Here is a 17,225-nt window from a genome sequence, read left to right as displayed (position 1 = left end):
TTTTTAATTCCCCCATTCCTAAGTATTTCAACTGCAAACATATCTCCCAGTAGCTTGCTTTCTCATCAGCTAAAGTGAGCTCCTTGTGTCCTTACTGTCTGGCATATTATCTAATCCTGTAATTATCTCTGTGGTACCTTTCTGAACTTCCTCCAGTTTACCTCCTCTTGCTCTTCTGTTCTGTTTTGCAGGGACCTAGCTTAGAGACACAGATGGTGGAAGATGAAACTGAGACAACAAGTGAAGAATTGCCTCCTCATCTGCGGGAAGAGCCTCCTGAAGGTACAGTGCTAGCAGTCAGTATAAACTCTTTACATTAAATTGGGATAAATGTTCTGACCAAGGAAGTCTTATTTGTCTACCTGACTTGAGAGCCTACATTTATCTGTTTTCTGAGGGGGATAAAGCTTCGTCAGTGCTGGCAGCTGAGCCAACCTCCAAGCCAGAGGTCTAGCCAGCTCCTGGGCCTACTTCTGTATTCAGAGAAAGCTGCACCCACGGAGGTGGGCACATTGTTCTGCATCCTCTTTAACAATATGGTTTCTGATTAAAATTGTCCTGCTTGATCATCCTGTCTGTAGTCTTAGGAATAAAATGCCTCCTCTACTGTGTTGTTTGTGATATTTTGAGCCTTCATTAGGGAAGACTTCCTAAGCAGTCATCTATTCTCTCCTTACCTTGCTCCGTAGCATCCTGCTGTTGAAATTGTCCCCAGCAGAGACTTGTCAAAGTAAGGTGTTCTAGTGATTTTGCTCCTTTCCGCTGTCTCTCTTGGAAGCCAGTTTAGCCATCTGAAGAGGAGGTAGTGGGATGCTGTCAGTCAGCAGGAGGCTCAAAAATGGCAATTTTAATTAAAAACCTTGTTTGCAATGACATGCCCTAGATTTTGACAGGGAATGGAATTTTCCCACTGTGTAAATGTTGCAGACATTGTATATGTGCAACAAAACAGGCGTTGCTTCCTTTTGAATAGAAGCTGCTAACATTGCTGCAAGCGATGATATGTTTTAAGCTTTATCTCCAGTTCAGTGCCTTTTAAAACACAATCACTCATAATCATCATGAATAGCTTAAACAGCCCAGAGAGTGCTGAGTTTCTTATTGGCAACTTAGTGTTAAAATACCATGACATGTCTTTGGGAAACGTAAGTGTGCTTTATATTTTCTCTCTAAGAGAGTAAGATGCTGATGCAGCATTTATACTGTCAGCTGTTCTTAAAGGGAATATGACCCAAGTAGATGGTTTTAGGAATTTGCTGCTCCATCCCTTCTTGTTGAGCATTCCATTATAGTTTTCTCATTAAGTAGCAATTTCTTGTTGTGCCATTTCATATGCTCTTGTGTTGGCAATTACAGTATATAGCGGTAAGTGAAAGGCAGGTCAATTTTCGCAACTCCTATAAAGCCAGAGGAAGTAAATTTGAAAGACGTTGTGATTTATATTTATATGTGTGTATATATATATATATATATATATATACACAGAGGATATAATCTTTCTTTTGTTACCCCCTTTTCTTTGTAAGTAATGCGAAGTCAGCATGTAATGACAGAATTGTTGAAGTAAGAATTCTGGTCACTAGCCTGAACTGATGATTACATGAGCCTAGAGACCATATCCTGGAATGTAAAACACAGGAGTTATTTTGTATCATCAGTTTATCAGGAATAGTCTTAGATTTTTGGACTATGGCATTGAATTGTGTAATAAGAAGGTTTTATTTTAATGTGGCTGAGTATTTTTGCAAACTAAGTTTTTTGTGATTGAAAATGTTTGTTTCTGCCTGCAACCCTGCTGCTTTGGATGATGGTGAAAAATAGGAGTATTAATATTCCATTTCTGTGGCTTGCTGGGTGGTCTGAAACAAGTGTGTTCTCTGACTATGCCCACTTTGCTGGCATGAGGAAAAAGAACTCTTAACAGCAGAGCTGGTTTCATTAAGCAGTGGTATAGTAGGTACTGTGAGTTCTCTCAAAGTCTGAGCTCAGTATGTGCTATTAAAGTATTCAGTGATGTCAAGATTAGCAAAATAGGAGAAATATTGGGAGCACAACTGAAACTAGAGGCTGCTTGGGAGAAGAGGTGGAAAAACTTCTTCTGAAAGAGAGCCATCAGGATTATGTTGATCTCATAGCTGGCTTTGTGTATTATTGGAGCTGAGTAACAGTAGTCTTCCTTGGAAGCTGCTGTCTACCAACATAGACCAGCCAGAAGATCATGTACTTGCAGGAGCGATTACAATACTCCATAAAAAGAGACCTCTGAAGTTCTACCATGCCATGCAGTACTGGTGTCATCTTGCTCTTCTACTGGTTTCTGCCTTCTGATAGCGCTTTCACAGTTAAATCAAGCACTTTGCAATAAATAAAGCATGTTGTCATGACTACTGCACTCCTGTTTCCTGGGATCTATGAATTGGAGACACTGTCTGTTTGCCTTCTGGTAATGAGTGCATAAGGGATGGAAAGCTCTCCAGAGTCTGTGTCTTTCTAGCACAATCCATTATTTCACCAGATTGCATCACAGTCACTTCTTTTTCTAGCTTGCACTGCATATTTACTCCCCTCCTTTCAGGAGGGAATTGGGAGCACTGTGCTATATAAATACTGCAGGAAAAGAAAAGGTGAACCTTCAGGGATTGTCTTGTTTCTGAGCAGCGCTGCAGTGTGGCCTTCTACAAATAAAGGGACAGTTTTACAGGTCCGTCATGTACATAACTAAATTGAGTAGATTTGTGTGTGGGTAACAAGTGGTGAACAGCAGATGTTGGGTTTGGGTGTAGTGTGGCAACTTGTCAGTATTTGAGATGAGTTTTGTGGTGTGGGAAAAATGAGGGAGATTAAAGAAGAATCCCCCAGGCCCTAAAGTTATAACTTTAAGGAAACCTTGTGGTAAAATGCAGCTGATGTAGTATGCTGATGCAGTGTGCTGTCCAGTGGGGTTCCTGTAGTGAGCTCTGACAGGTTGTTTGGGCTTAAGGGTCCCATCTTTCCTTGGACGTTAACAGACCTGCAAACACAAAGGTCTGGGTCTCCTTAATGTGACATACGGTTTAAAAAGGAGATGAACCAGGAAACCCCTGGAAGACAACCAAGAAACTATCCAACAGAGGCTAGTTCCTGTATGTAATCTGAGTCCGTTTATTTGATCTGCTGTCAAATATAACTCTTATGTTTAAGTAAGTCAACAGAGTAAATGAGTAAAAAATACAGCTGGTAACAGATCCTGTAGGTGATATTAGATATCAAAGACTGCTTTTTATTCTGTGAGGAAGATGCGTTATTACCAATGGCATGGATGTAGAATCAGAGAATGGTTTGGGTTGGAAGGGACCTTAAACCTCATTCAGTTCCAAACCCCTGCCATGAGCAGAGACATTTTGCACCAGAGCAGGTTAATCCAATCCCTGTTCAACCTGGCCTTGAGCACTGCCAGGGATGGGGCAGCCACTGCTTCTCGGGGCAGCCTGTGCCCTGTGTTAAAAATTTCTTCCTTATCTGTCTCTAAAGGTATCCTCTTTTAGTTTAAAGCCATACTCCTTGTTCTGTTGCTACAGGCCTTCTTGAAAAGTATGTCCCCATCTTATATACTGCCTTTAAGTACTGAAAGGCTACAGTAAGATCTCCCCAGAGCCTTCTCCAGGCTGAACAAGCCCAACTCTCTCAGGCCTGTCTCCATAATAGAGGTGCTCCAGCCCTCTCAGAATCTTCATGGTCTCCTCTGGACTTGCTCCAACAACTTCACATCCCTCTTTGTGTTGGGGCCTCAGGGCTGGATGCAGAGCTGCAGGTGGGGTCTCACCAGAGTGGAGTAGAGGGGGAGAATCACCTCCCTTTACCTGCTGGACACGTTTGTTTTAATGCAGCCTGGCATACGGTTGATTTTATGGGATGCAAGCACACACTGCTAGGTCATGTTGAGCTTCTTGTCAACCAGCACCCCCAAATCTGCTGCCCTGACCCGTGTGCAGAACCTTCCAGGTAAAGTAAACACAGTATAAAGAAGTGATGTGCCTGCAGGCATACGCGAGCGCTGTGGCAGGCGCAGGACCTCCTGTACCGTGCCCCGTCCTGCAATGGAGTGGAGACATCGGGACCTGGTCGGGTTTTGGCTGCGGGGACCCCGCGGTTCGCGGCGGGACGGAGCGAGGGGTCAGCGCCAGGGAGCGTTGGCGGGGTGCGCGCTGCGGCCGCGGGGGGGCGCTGCAGGCCCGCCGATGGCTGCCCGTGCACACCCCTGCGGCAGGCGGCGGTGGCCGCGGGTGTTAAACCTCTGCCGCTCGTAACCTGGTACGGGGAAGCCTCGGGAGGGCTGCTTGTCCCTGAGGATGCTTTACCTGCTCATGATCCCTCTGCCCAGTTTACACGCTTATTCCCCTTCATCTTTCCTTTCTCTCCCATCTTAGTAACATACTTTCCCCCCTTCAGTTAAAAGGCAAGCGTGGGGGAGCAGTAGTAAGTAAGTACAGTGTGGTGTGCTGCTCAGGCTGGTGTGCTTACCGCTCTGCAGAGGAGTCTGCATGTGTCACCAAGCAGTGCAGTGCAGCAAGCTCTGGAGAGGAGCCAGTCTGTTTTAAATGGTATTGAACACTTTCTTCTTTGCAAGAGGATCTGTGCTGCCACATGGTCAAGCACTGGGCTACTTCCAGATGGATTCTGTGATCTCAAATGTTTGCTGTTAAATGGAAGTCTGATTGTAGTTGGAGAACTAGTTTTAGTTACACCGGTACAGTAGCACCTTACTGTATCTGTTGCTTTTTTATCCACCAGTTCAGAGTTCTGTTGCTGAGCATTTAATGTAGTGCATTGTTAATTGTTACCATCACCTTGTTTTTCTGTTTTTATTCCATTCAGTTGCTCAAGGAAAGTGATAGCAATGAAGTCTGGTGGTGATTAAATCTTCTGTAACATGATCCATTATGAAATACCAGCATCTTCTTTGTTGGACAACTCTGATCCTAATCTCTCTTATTTGATGAATTGGTGACCCTGACCATGCTCCTGCTTCTCATGCCTGTTGCCAGCAGATCCTTCCACTTTATTCAGCACTGTTCAGGCTACAGCTGATGTACTGTGTCCAGTGCTGGGCTCCACAATATGAGAGAAACATGGACATGCTGCAGAGTCCAACAAAAGGCTATGAATATGATTAAAGAGCTGGTGCATCTCTTCTTATGAGGAAAGGCTGAGAGAGCTGGGACTGTCCAGCCTAGAGAAGAAGGACTGGGGGATCTTTATCAATGTATACAACTACCTGAGGGGAGGCTGTAAAGAAGATGAGGCCAGGCTCTTTTCAATTGTGGCCATTAACAGGACAGGCAGCAGTGAACACAAACTGAAACACAACTAAACATAAGGGAACGCTTTTTCACTGTGAGGGTGAGGCACTGGAATGGGTTGCCCAGAGAGGTTGAGGAGTTTCCCACCCTGGAGGTGTTTAAAAGCCATCTGGGTATAGACTTGTAGAATAGTTTGGGTTGGAAGGGGCCTCTAAAAGTCATTTAGTTCCAACCCCCTACAATGATCAGGGACATCTTTAGCTAGATCAAGTTGTTCAGAGCCCCATCCAACCTGGCCTTGAGTGTTTCCAGGGATGGGGTGTCTACCACTTCTCTGGGCAACCTGTGCCAGTGTTTCACCCCTCATAGTAAGAAACTTACTTGTATCTAATCTGAACATGGTCCTGGGTTGCCGGTTCTAAATGACCATTGGTGAGCAGGGTGGTTGGACCAAATGATCTACAGAAGTCCCTCCCAACCTCAACCATCCTGTGACTCTCTACCTCATAGGCACTACCTCTGTATTTAAAATCTCTTTCTGAAGTTCCTGCATATATTCTCCATTTATTACGCTAATTCTTATCAGAAAAGTAGCTTTACTGCTAAATGTTACACATGTTGAGAATTCATCCTTGGTAGATACTGGGGTCTGGATGTAGCTTCTTTTGGCCCTACGTTGCTAATTAGTACTGAGTATACAAAACCTTAATGTAAGATAGTGTGGTCTGGTTAAAAAGCTGTTTCACTGGTTAACAGCAGTAGCCCCCCTTGGGAGTTTACAAACCAGTTTGTTCTTCCATAGTCTTTTAAGTATTAAGTGCTGAGATTTCATCAGCCAACCTCCTGTGATCAATTTGGCAATAAGCCCAAGAGTCTCGTGTCTGAGCCTTTTGCTATCTCTTCTGCGGAGATATTCCTTCTTTGCTGCGGATTGGGCCTTGTGGAGTAAAGCTTTATTAAAAGCAATGGTTCTTAGCAGCTCTATAGTATATAACAAATCTTGGGAAATTTACTTTCCAAATAACTGTGGTGTTCCTAATTCAAATTGTTTTACACTTGCTGTGGGTAAAGAGCACACATGGATAGTTACAGTAAATCAGATGATTTGCTCCAGTTTAGAATGTAGTATCTTGTGTGAGCCTTATAATCTGGCTCCATGGAGGCATATAGCCTTTTCCGCTGGTTTATCTCTTCTACAAGATATGAGTATTGCATACTTCTGTAGGAAGCTTTAGGACTCCTTATTGACAGTTTGGGAATCTCTGATCCAAAGTATCTGGGAGATTTGTGCATAACTTATTCAGGATTCACTTTGGATACAAATATTTACCTTGCAGATCTAACTAGTACAGTCTTATTTCTACTGAGATACTACCATGCATTTGAAGCTTCTGAAGTTAATTGGACTTTTGATTTCATATTGTGGTATTCTCTTACAAGAGCACAAGGTTTATTGAAGCAGATGCCAGAAGAGCATGCTGCTTTAGCCATCTCATCTGAGATGAGGCATTCAGTTCAGGTCTGTATTACAGGTGTCTAACTTTGAAAAGGTGTATTCCCCTAAACAGATCCAGTTCTGATGAATGGGTGGCATTTTTCTGAGTACTTTGCTTAAAGTATTCTTTACAGAGAACAGTTTCCATCAGAGACAAAGTTTTTATTGTTGGGCCAAATGTTTGCTGCAGTAACTGCTATACTGAGATTTAAATGCTGCAAACATGAGCAGTGTTGTAGTTTGCATCTTCTTGTTGCAAGTAATGTTTAGTATGTTTGTCTCCAAACTGCCTATATCCAGATAACTGCGAAGAAATCACCTTGGAAAATGGTGCAGTTAATAGCAATTCCATTTCCTTTCAGTGTTAAGCTCTGTACTAAAAAGTTTGCTTTTTCTGGTACACAGTAACTTTAATAAAGTTGCCTGTGGCACTTAATGTGATCTGCTGCATACATAAGTATGTATGTATGTAGCCTGCCACACTTGCATCTTGAAGTTCTGTGTAGCTGACAGGGCAAAACTGTGGTGTCTGCCAAACTGCCTTCTGCTTTCCCAAGTCAAATCACTCTCCTTTGTGGTTTATCCCCAGCCGGCAACTAAGCGCCATGCAGCCACTCATTCCCTACCTCCCTGGGGAGGAGAACTGGAAAAGTGTAAGACCTGTGGGTGGGATAAGATCTGTTTAGTAATTGAAATGAAGTAAAATTTAATAATAAGGGGGTGGGGTAGGGAAGGGGAGAGGAATAAACCCCAAGAAACACAAGTGATGCACAGTACAATCACTCACCACCGGCTGACTGATGCCCAGCCCATCCTCAAGCAGTGATTGGTGGCTCCTGGCCAACTGTCCCCAGTTTGATATTCTATGGTATGGAATATCCCTTTGGCTAGTTTGGGTCCTGGCTGTGCTCCCTGCTGGCTTTTTGTGTCCCTCCTCACTGGCAGAGCATGGGAAACTGAAAAGTCCTTGACTTAGGGTAAGTGCCACTTAGCAACCGCTAAATATGGTTGTATTATCAACATTATTCTCAGACTAAATCCAAAACACAGCACTGTACCAGCTGCTAGGAAGAAAATTAACTCTATTGCAGCTGAAACCAGGACATTGCTTCAGTGTGCTACCTCATGAGGTCCGACAGTCAAATCCTTCTACAGAGGAGCTCTTTAAATGGTCTGCTTTTTTTGTCTACTGTCCAGCTGGCAATGTTCTCAGCCTGGATTCACCTCTGCAGTTTTGTGGTCCTGTAACTGAAGCAAAAGGCTGGGAACTGGGACAGCTATAATCTGTTGCTCGTTCCACTGTTGACTCATTCTAGTCAAACAGTTTGGCCTTCCTTGAACCATAGTATTCTTTGTGTATGAAACAGAAATGACTGTTCTTATTTATAAATGAGGATGGTGAAAAGCAAATTGTAACTTTTTAGGCTTTTAGAGGTAAAAGATACTTGAAAACTGAAACAGAAAATGTGATCATATGGCATAAATAATACAAAACTTTGCCCAATACGTAACTTGTCAAGCTTTTTTTGAGTCCTCAAAAAGGTGATTGGACTTGTCAGGTAACTTCAGACAGCAAGGCAGCTTTCTTAAAAAGCAGAGAAAGAAATTAGCAATGAGGCTGTCTGTTCTTTGGAGCTGGGACTTTATGTACCTGGCGTGTCCTGTCATCTGTAAAAACATTTCCTGAGCTACTTCTGTAAATGGCCTGAGGCTGAAAAGCAACATTTCAGTATCATCTGTCTCTCTTTAAGGCACAGGTTCCATGCAGCCGTGCTCTTCTGTTAGCCAAAATAATTCTTGTTTCAAAAGAAATGACCTGGAGTGTCAGCTCAGTCTTGTGCACAGTCTACCTTAGTATTTCTGGTAGAGCTCTAAAACCCTTTCACAACAGTTGAAGCTCTAAATGTTGTGTTTCTGTTTAATTTGTCATCACCATTTTACTAGAATCTTGAGATTCTTCTTTGTTTAAGCTCTCCAGTGGCTGTGATGGCTTCCTCATGCTTAATTTAATTTTGTTCTCTGGGGGAAATCAGCAGTCTGAAATGGGAACAATGCTCAACCAATGTCTGTGTGTACCCCGTTTTCCTCTTTCACCCCCCCCAGCCATTGTGTATTGCTGCTGCCTGTGCTTGCTACTGACAACGGGCATCTTCCATTCAGCAGCTATGTTACGTGGTCTCCTAGAAACAGCGTGAAAGCTATTTAAATTGTTTTTATTCCACTTCTCCCTCTGTCCTATTCTTTCCTCTTCACTGTTTTGGTATGATTTAATGAGGTGTTACTGTGACAGCTCAGAATCCCTTTTCTCTAGCCTACTCCATGCCCTGCAAATCATTCTGTCACTATGTTGTATGTGTGCCCAGCATATGTTGCTAATGGCAGCATAAATAGCTTCCAAGTGCCTGACAGATTCCAGAATAAAGGTTCTTGTAACTTAAGTATGGGAAACCTCTTATCAGTGGGTCTTGTTAATGCAGTAAGGTTGTGAAGTGAGTCAATAAGGTTTTCTCTGAGGGTGTTTGTGCACAGTATGAGGATGGGGCAACGATAGTTTTACCATTTGCCTTGGCACAGTAACTGTAAGTAGTGTGCATCATCCAAATGTAAAGACATTTCAGGGTGAAGGGCCAGTGGGCAGCCTCTGTCAGAAGATACATCTTTATCAATTCCTAGTGAATGTGTTTTATTCTAGCAGTAGGCTTTTGAACTGCAGGAGTGACAGGGTTCTGTTTGATGAGTGGAAGCAGCATATCTTATTACCTGCCTGTAGTGGCAGGCATTCATCACTGTTTTCCTACTAATTAGAGATGTATGAAATGATGAGTGTAAAAGAATGTGTATTCTAATGGACTAAAATAAGAGGCAAGCAAGTCTCACTTATTTCTAGTTACACTCTATAGTACTAAATAAGAATGATCAATGCAGTAAATCCAGGTCAGGAGTGAAATTGAATCAGTATATCAGTGTGTTAACAATGATGATATCTTGAAGTGCTAAACTATTAGAGTATTATAGCATTATAGCAGGCAATTAAATCATAAGGTCGGTACATGAGGCTGTTAATTCTGTCTCAGAAGTGAGTGAAAGGCCAGTTAATATTTCATAAACATCTGTAGTCTCAACCTGGCTGCCTGTCTTGATTTCAGCTGTTTGTTCACAATCTGAGCCACTAGTTTGACTACCAGGGTGATTGCGTGATTACACCAATCTGGCCTCTCCTGGACTGATCATTTTGGATCACAAAACCAATCTCACCCTGAAGAGTAGGTTTCGTTTCAAAGCTGTTTATGTACTTCAGGATGAGCTGTAAAAGTGAGGGGGTTTGGGTCAATTTTTTTGCCCTGGGGGATTGTATTCTAGAAAAAGATCTTCACCTACTTTGAAATTGGGTAGAATCTTTGAGTGATTTTTATAGAGAACAGTCTTGTGCTTGTATGTGTGTACAGTTCTGTTTCTTATTTTCTGATCACAGTGAAGACAAATGCATGTTCCTTATTAATGTGAAGGATTCTTAAGCCACAGTAATGTACTTCTTTGGCATATCATGGGGGATCTGCCCCATTTCTATCCGGCTGACACTTGTATGGTGAGAAAGAGTTTAGGTTAGGCTAAACTTTAGGTTTCCTCCTCTCTTTTTTGTTAATACCTGCTATGTACCACTAAAATACTACTCTTTTCAATGTTGCCTAAAGTATATAATATTCAGTAGGATATATCTGCTGTAAAAAAAAACTCCAGGCAGCTTTATATTTTTGGGTCTTCTCTCACAAAAAAATTGATGTCCTTTTCCAGATTATATCATAAAGGAAATAACATAAATATTCTTCATATGAAATACTGAATGTACAGGTAATACTAAAAATGTGGCCATGACATTTCTGTGAATTGTGAGAGGGTTCTGGGATTGCTAAAAGAATGTCCTGGAATCTTCCTAGAGTAGAAAGAACAGATTTATAGTCTTGCAGTATAACAAATTCTTGTTTTCTAGCACCTGGGACCTGATCTTTGGAATAAGTAAGAGGTGTTCAAGAGGTAGGCAGGAGATGAACAGTTTGTGATGTAGCTGTGTGAGCCATTCACCAAAACCTGTTCATCCATTTAAGACTCTAAGAATCTGGTAATGGTGTTGACTTCTACTCTTTTCCTTTCTGGAACTTAAAATTTAATGTAAAGGTGTAAGACCTAATAAAAATCACAATGGTTTTGCTTTGTGCAGAAGTTCAAGGTTATTTCCTTCTCCCCACCTTGACTTCTCTAGAGATTTGTGTGTGGTAGTGGTGGTGTTCTGTGTTATATTTTTGATAAGTTTGTCTTCCCTTAGAATGTTCCTTGAATACGAAATTGGAATATTTCTAGCTAGTTACATGTACTCATCCTCTTTGGTTAAGCCAGCCATTTGTATGTATTCAGTACCAAAAAATGTGGTTGAATGAAGTGCCCAGTACCTCTCACTCATCCCTCCAAAAGCCAAAGAACGAGCCTGCAAGGTTTAATACAATATTATTACGATATGTTAAAGTTAGGGCTTGCTCTGGGAAATGCAAAATGAGGCTGCAAGTTTGCTTTAGTGTTTTTATAGCTCAAGAATGTTATTGTTACTGTTATTGCAGTGTTTTGTTCCTAGCATCTTGAGGGCTGTTTTTTCCTCAAAATATTTGACTTACTTAATCACAAAAGTGGGTAAGTTTTTCAGTCTATGAATCTTGCACCTTTACGTTGAAAAAGGAGAAAACACATCTACCAAGTCTGAATATTGCCTAAAAATCTCCTCTACATTCTGTAAAGAAATATATTTTCTGCAGGAACTGCAGATGTTGAAAGAAATTATGATTAGCTGAACCCAGCTGTAATTGAAATACAACTTGGTGATTGGTTTTAAGCTTAACGTGTGCCAACACAGCTGCTGAAAGAGACCTTCCTACATCCAGCCCTGGTTGCATGTTACCAGTTTTGCCCCACTGCATGGCCATGTATGTTTGTTTCCTAGCACAAAAGCAGAAGAGGACCCAAAGTATCTCCTTCTGGAGAGAAAAGTATGGACCTAAGCAGGGTGAATTACCATTCACATCGTTCACATGGACTGTATGTTGAAGGACGGGTTGTTTAGCTGGCTAGAGCCTGTAGCACGCATATGAGCTTGTATGGAACTGAAGGACAGGCATTGGGTCCAGTGTGTGCTGTGGGGCTCTCCTGGCTTCCTTGTTTCAGTAAGGAAGAGAGGTGCAGCCACAGGCATCATTAAAAACCCTCTTTTGTGATAACGTACAGGAGGTCATCATTTGATGTCCCTGTTTCTAGGAACTTCAGTGGAGCACTGCAATTAAGATAGTGAGGAAAGCAGAGGGATCTTGGCTTTCAAACTTCCTCCTCCTGGCTCCGGTCCAAGTATCATTAATATGACATGAGACGTTTTGTTGGTATTTGATTAACTGGGAGGCTTGTTCTTGTTGTGGGTGACACATTGTAAGTTAACCACCCAGCATGCTGACATGTGTGATTAAAAACAAACACTTACAGCTAAATTGAGACGCCGACTGCCAAGTGCTCCGCTGGGAGAAGCCCAAGCCATGAGGGACCCGGCTGGCTGGGGTAGGCCACACCAGCTTTTCTACTGCTCCGTCATCAGCAGCTTATGAGTTCAGTCCTCTGTTCACCACTGCTTAATTTTCAACACCTTCTCCAGCTGTTTTTGTGCAATTAAAATTCTCCTGACAAAATTCGGGAATGGCAAAAGGCAGCTGAAGAGTTGCGTTGTTGAAACACGTTGCCCCGTGGTGATGGCTGTGGTGTGAGCCGTTATTCCTCGGTGGTTATCAGCACCTTGGCAGTGAGGTGTTCCTGCCATCCGGAATGAAAGTGCTCTCCAGCCATGGGGATTTTCCTCTCTCCTGCCTCCTGGGAGCTGTGACCAGCACGGTGCTATGGCTGACATCCCAGCAGAGGGCTGCCGAGACCTCCCTCTGTGGTGACAGATACTGGCCTTTTTTATTATATCACGAGCTCACATTTGCTTTCTCCATGAGTTTTTTAATTCTAGGACATCAAGAATATGTCTGGATTTTCTTATAATTAGCTAATTAATCTCACAAATAAAACTTGAAGTGGTGGCAAAGCTTCTTTTCCCCATAGTTCCCATCTCATTCTCTTTATTTTAAGGTCCTTTTCTTGTTAGGATCCTTGGTGTGGAAACAATTGCAGCATTTCCCAGTCAGCAGCAGGGTGTCTTTAAAGGATGTGTCACCCAGACAGGCTTCTAAATGTCCCAGGGAATGAAAACTGTAGCCTACACAATAGCCCTTAAAGTCTTGGTAGTGCTTAAGCTGTATTTCCCGACCTGAAGTGTGCTTCACAGCATAACAAGAAACCTTCTGCTGATTCAGTGGGCACTTTCAATTCCACTTCAAGCAAAATATGCCCTCTGACCTGTTTCCAGACAGATGTGCAATGCTTGTAAAAACACACAGATCTTTTTGTCTGGAACTGCTGAGCTACATTGTGTGGTGTAGCCTGGAGCTGGGTGGCCTCAGAGAGCCCCTGTTAGCTCCTCCGGGAAGGGAGAGCCCATGGGAGAGGTGCAGGAAAGATGAGTGTTCCTCACCTTCATGACAGGGTGAGCTGTCATCGCTTCAGCACGCGGCTCCTGTGGCTGTGGCAGGGATGTTCTCATTTTGTCAGCTCTGCAGCTGAATGCTTTCTTCCCAGTTTGCCTGCTGATTTATTCCTGAAGCAGAGGAGACCCTTAATTGATTATTGACTCTGTGAATCTGTTGGGAAGTATTCTGGGGAGGGGGTAAGCAGGGCTTGCATAAAGCTGTCTTCTTGAACACCAGTATCTGCTTTCCCCTTGCAAATTGCCTCAAAGACAAAGAAGAATCTTTAAATGTAGCTGCTAATTCCTAAATTGAGATTTTAGTCCTTTTGTTTGGATTTCTTTTTTTCTTTGCCCTAAGGAAGAAATTCTATCCTTGCAGACCATGGACTGTGACTGGAGTAAAGGGAAAACAGCAGCGGCAAGTGAACTGCTGGGAGGGCATAGTTCACAGAGAAACACGCAGTTTCCTGCTACTGTCATGAATTGCAGCCAGAAAGAGAAGTCTGTAAAGATACTTAAAGTATGGAACAAATAAGAGTGTTTCCAAATAGCTGGAGTCTCCGTGACATCCCAGCGCTTCTTTTAAATAACCTGTCAATTTATAGTAGCTTCTGACTGAAAAGTGCATTCAGAGCGAAAGAATGGAGTGTTTTTTTCACCTGACTTTCCTTCCTGTAGCACAACAGGGCTTCAGATGGAGCTAAGAAGGGTGCTGTGAGGACCTGTGGAGGGTCCTGTGAGGACAGCTTGGAAAAAAAGTATTCTGACAGCCACTCAGAAGGACCTGGTTGGAGTCCATTAGTAGTTACAGGTTTGATTTGAGATCACGAGAAAGCTTTTAGTTGAGAGAAGCCCTTGCCCTCAGTTGGTCCTGAACAAACTATTGTTCTCAGATGGTCACTTGAGTGCAATTACTTTTTCCTGCCACATTGGAAAATGGATCTGTGAGTAAAGAGTTGACAGGAAAACAATCTTCAACTCTATGTGGACTACCTAAGATGTATTTGGACCGCTACAACTGATAAAGAATTGAAGGATGGTCTTTGAATCGCACAGCAACTTTTAATTGCAGATTTAGCTTGTGTTCGTAAACACCGTAGTCAGATTTTTCCTTTGAGATATCCAGCCCTTCAGATACAGGAATCCTTATCTTGCTGGACAATTAGAAGTTTCAAACTCTATAAAGGGTGTGTTTGACAGGTGAGCCTCACCCCATATATTTGTCCATTTCCAGTGCTAAGTTTGGAATGGATACTATTTGAACTAGCTGACTTCCCTACTGTGTTAGAAAAAACGTGGTATTAAGAAGTCAAGCAGTAAATACGTGCAGAGCTGAGTGGCTTTAGGAAAAGGAGAGAGGAGATACAGGAAGGGGAGAAAGTGGTAAACTGACTCTGGTCAAGATTTTGACAAGAATGTAATAACTTTAAATGAAGTTTGTCCCCAGCGGACACTTGAAGACATCCTGACCTTTTTTTAACTCTGATTTATTCATCATGGGAATGGATTTTGTACCTCATCCATTCTGTGACTGATGGGCAGGAGTAATTTCTCTCTCAGTACAGATGAGTACACTGTGGTAGACTCCATTTGCCACACTGACAGGAGCAGAGTGCCGTCAGCCAGAGTTACCTGAAGAAATATTTTCCTTTCCAGTCTTGCACTCTAACGTGTGCATGATGTATGTGTATCAGTGGGATGGGGGGAAGGTTACTGAATTGTATGAAACTTGAATCATGATTTTCCTCTACTGTCTGAAATCCTCTCAGATCACAAGGAAAAGGGATTAACTGTGGCTTTGCTTAAAAGAATGCAAGGGAGGGGGGAGGGAAGCAGTGAAGAACATTCCTTGCCTTCCCCAGTCCCACTCGTGCTTTCTCCTGTAACAGTTTTATGGATCTTTTGCTTGCCCATATGTTCCTTGTGTTTGTAGCTTCTTCAAGTGTCGTGATCCTTATATGCTGAATTTGTTCCGTATGACTGTCATGGATGTCCTTGAAAGTAGTAATGGCCAGCCCTTCAGAAGGGTCAGTTACAGTCAACTTCTGTTTCAGAGTACTGCAAACAGGTCTAACTACTGCAGACAGAAAATACTGCAGACAGAACCCTAACTACTTTTTCCTCATGGATGGCTTTGGAGAAAGAGTGGGGAAACACAGGAAGGGAAGAATAAGATGGTTGAACTGATGCTAAAGAATGTAACATTAACATCATCAGCTTATTGTATTTCAGTATATGCAAACACAATGAAATCTTGTGTCAGTGAACATCAGAGATTTAGAAAACAAATGAACCAACACCTAGAATTCTGATGATTGGTGAGAGGGGAGTATCTGTAGTGAAAAACTGTAATGAGAGGGTTTATAAACTCATGGTTTTTTTTCATGCACAAATAACTACTCACTGGCACTGATCATTAAACAGTCACCATATTGGCAGACTGTTTCAGGGTCACCAATTACAAGTTGTGCTGTCTGTTGGAGCACATAGGCAGGTTTCTGTAAGGACAGATGGTGATAGTGTTTCTGTTCTGCAGTTCCTTGCTACTGACCAAAAATGTATTCGGGAAATAACCAAGTTATGGGCCAGATATCGCAGTGATGGCAAAGCATCCATAAGTAAAGAAGGGATGAGAAGGACAAGCAAGAGGATGCTGGTCTCAATAGAGCAACATACTTGTTTGTTCTAACCTTTTCAGCTGAGCACACAGATGCCTTAACTGTCACACAAAGCATTTCTTCCAGTGCAGTCTTGCTGATCCAGCATTTCTTTTTTGCTGGTAGGTGAAGCCCACATAAACGTGGGTAGCTGCTATTAGATGCTGTAGTGTTCTTTAGAGGATCCTTCTGAAATTCAATAGAATCAATTCCCAGTGGATGGAAGGTATCTCTAAAACATGATTTCTTTTGCGGGATTAACATTCATGTGTGTTTTTGAGAGAGCAACTGGCTCAGCTGAGGCTGACTCTGCATCTTTGTCTTGTTTTCCCCTCCTTTATTTAGTAAAATCTTGAAGTCCACTGCTGTGACTCTTTCTAGATCTCGATCTACTGGAGATTTTAATTGATACTATTGCTACTCTGCAGACCAAATCGAACAGGAAATGGCTCTGTGAGATTCAGGATTCCAGCTGCGATGTAGGGACTGTAGTGATAGGACAAGGGTAATAGGTTTAAACTAAAACAGGGGAAGTTCAAGTTGGATATCAAGAAGAAGTTCTTTACTGTAAGGGTGGTGAGGCACTGGCACAGGTTGCCCAGAGAAGTAGTAAATGCTCCATCCCTGGCAGTGTTCAAGGCCAGGTTGGGCAGAGCATTAGGTGACATGGTTTAGTGTGAGGTGTCCCTACCCATGGCAGGGGTTGGAACTGAGTGATCTTAAGGTCCTTTCCAACCCTAACTATTCTATAATTCTATGTCATTCAAATAGAGGGGATCCTGTGGCTCAGGGGTTTCTAAGAGGCTTGTGTAGCTGGGCAGGGATACATGTGGAGTTCTGTTGCTGGCTCATCAAGGGATGTGCCTGGCACAGGTTCTTCATTCAGGAATCTTTAAAAGAGTCTTACAGGCAGGTGTAGACCCATCACACAAAAGCTGTGGTGTTTGCCTGCTTTGTCTGGAAGGTGTTGACAAAGGTACGGCATGTTGGTGGTTTAAGAACCTGGAATGAGTAAGTAATATGTTGGTATATTTTGTTCCTTTCCTCTTTTTCCAAGGTGGCAAATGGTGACAGGACTCTGGCCTGGTTGGTTGCAGAGGAGACCTCAATGGGCCTAACTTATGTTAAGTCAGAATGGGCAAACTGAACAAGTCCTCAGCATGAAACAAGACCTGCCTTTCTCATGTCTAGGGGTTTTTCCC

At 42.7% G+C, this 17,225-nt stretch overlaps 1 protein-coding gene across 4 annotated transcripts in view; it reads left to right on the top strand.

Moving 5' to 3' along the window:
• Positions 1-17,225, top strand: part of LOC133273769 (transmembrane protein 263-like) — a 200,525-nt gene that overhangs the window by 10,048 nt on the left and 173,252 nt on the right. For 3 of the 4 annotated variants that reach the window (XM_061462285.1, XM_061462286.1, XM_061462287.1), the window contains one exon: positions 192-282. In XM_061462285.1, the coding sequence (XP_061318269.1) occupies positions 192-282 (91 nt within the window). Of the gene's footprint in view, positions 1-191; positions 283-17,225 lie in introns of those variants that run through there. The other variant, XM_061462288.1, reaches the window with a different exon arrangement.

This window comes from Pezoporus flaviventris, unplaced genomic scaffold (genome assembly GCF_033815535.1).
Source record: "Pezoporus flaviventris isolate CSIRO_AGI_PZ_B2104156 unplaced genomic scaffold, CSIRO_AGI_Pfla_v1 ptg000035l, whole genome shotgun sequence".
Taxonomy (NCBI): domain Eukaryota; kingdom Metazoa; phylum Chordata; class Aves; order Psittaciformes; family Psittacidae; genus Pezoporus; species Pezoporus flaviventris.
The sequence above is the reverse complement of the archived record's forward strand: the minus strand, read 5'-3'. Positions and strand labels throughout refer to the sequence as shown.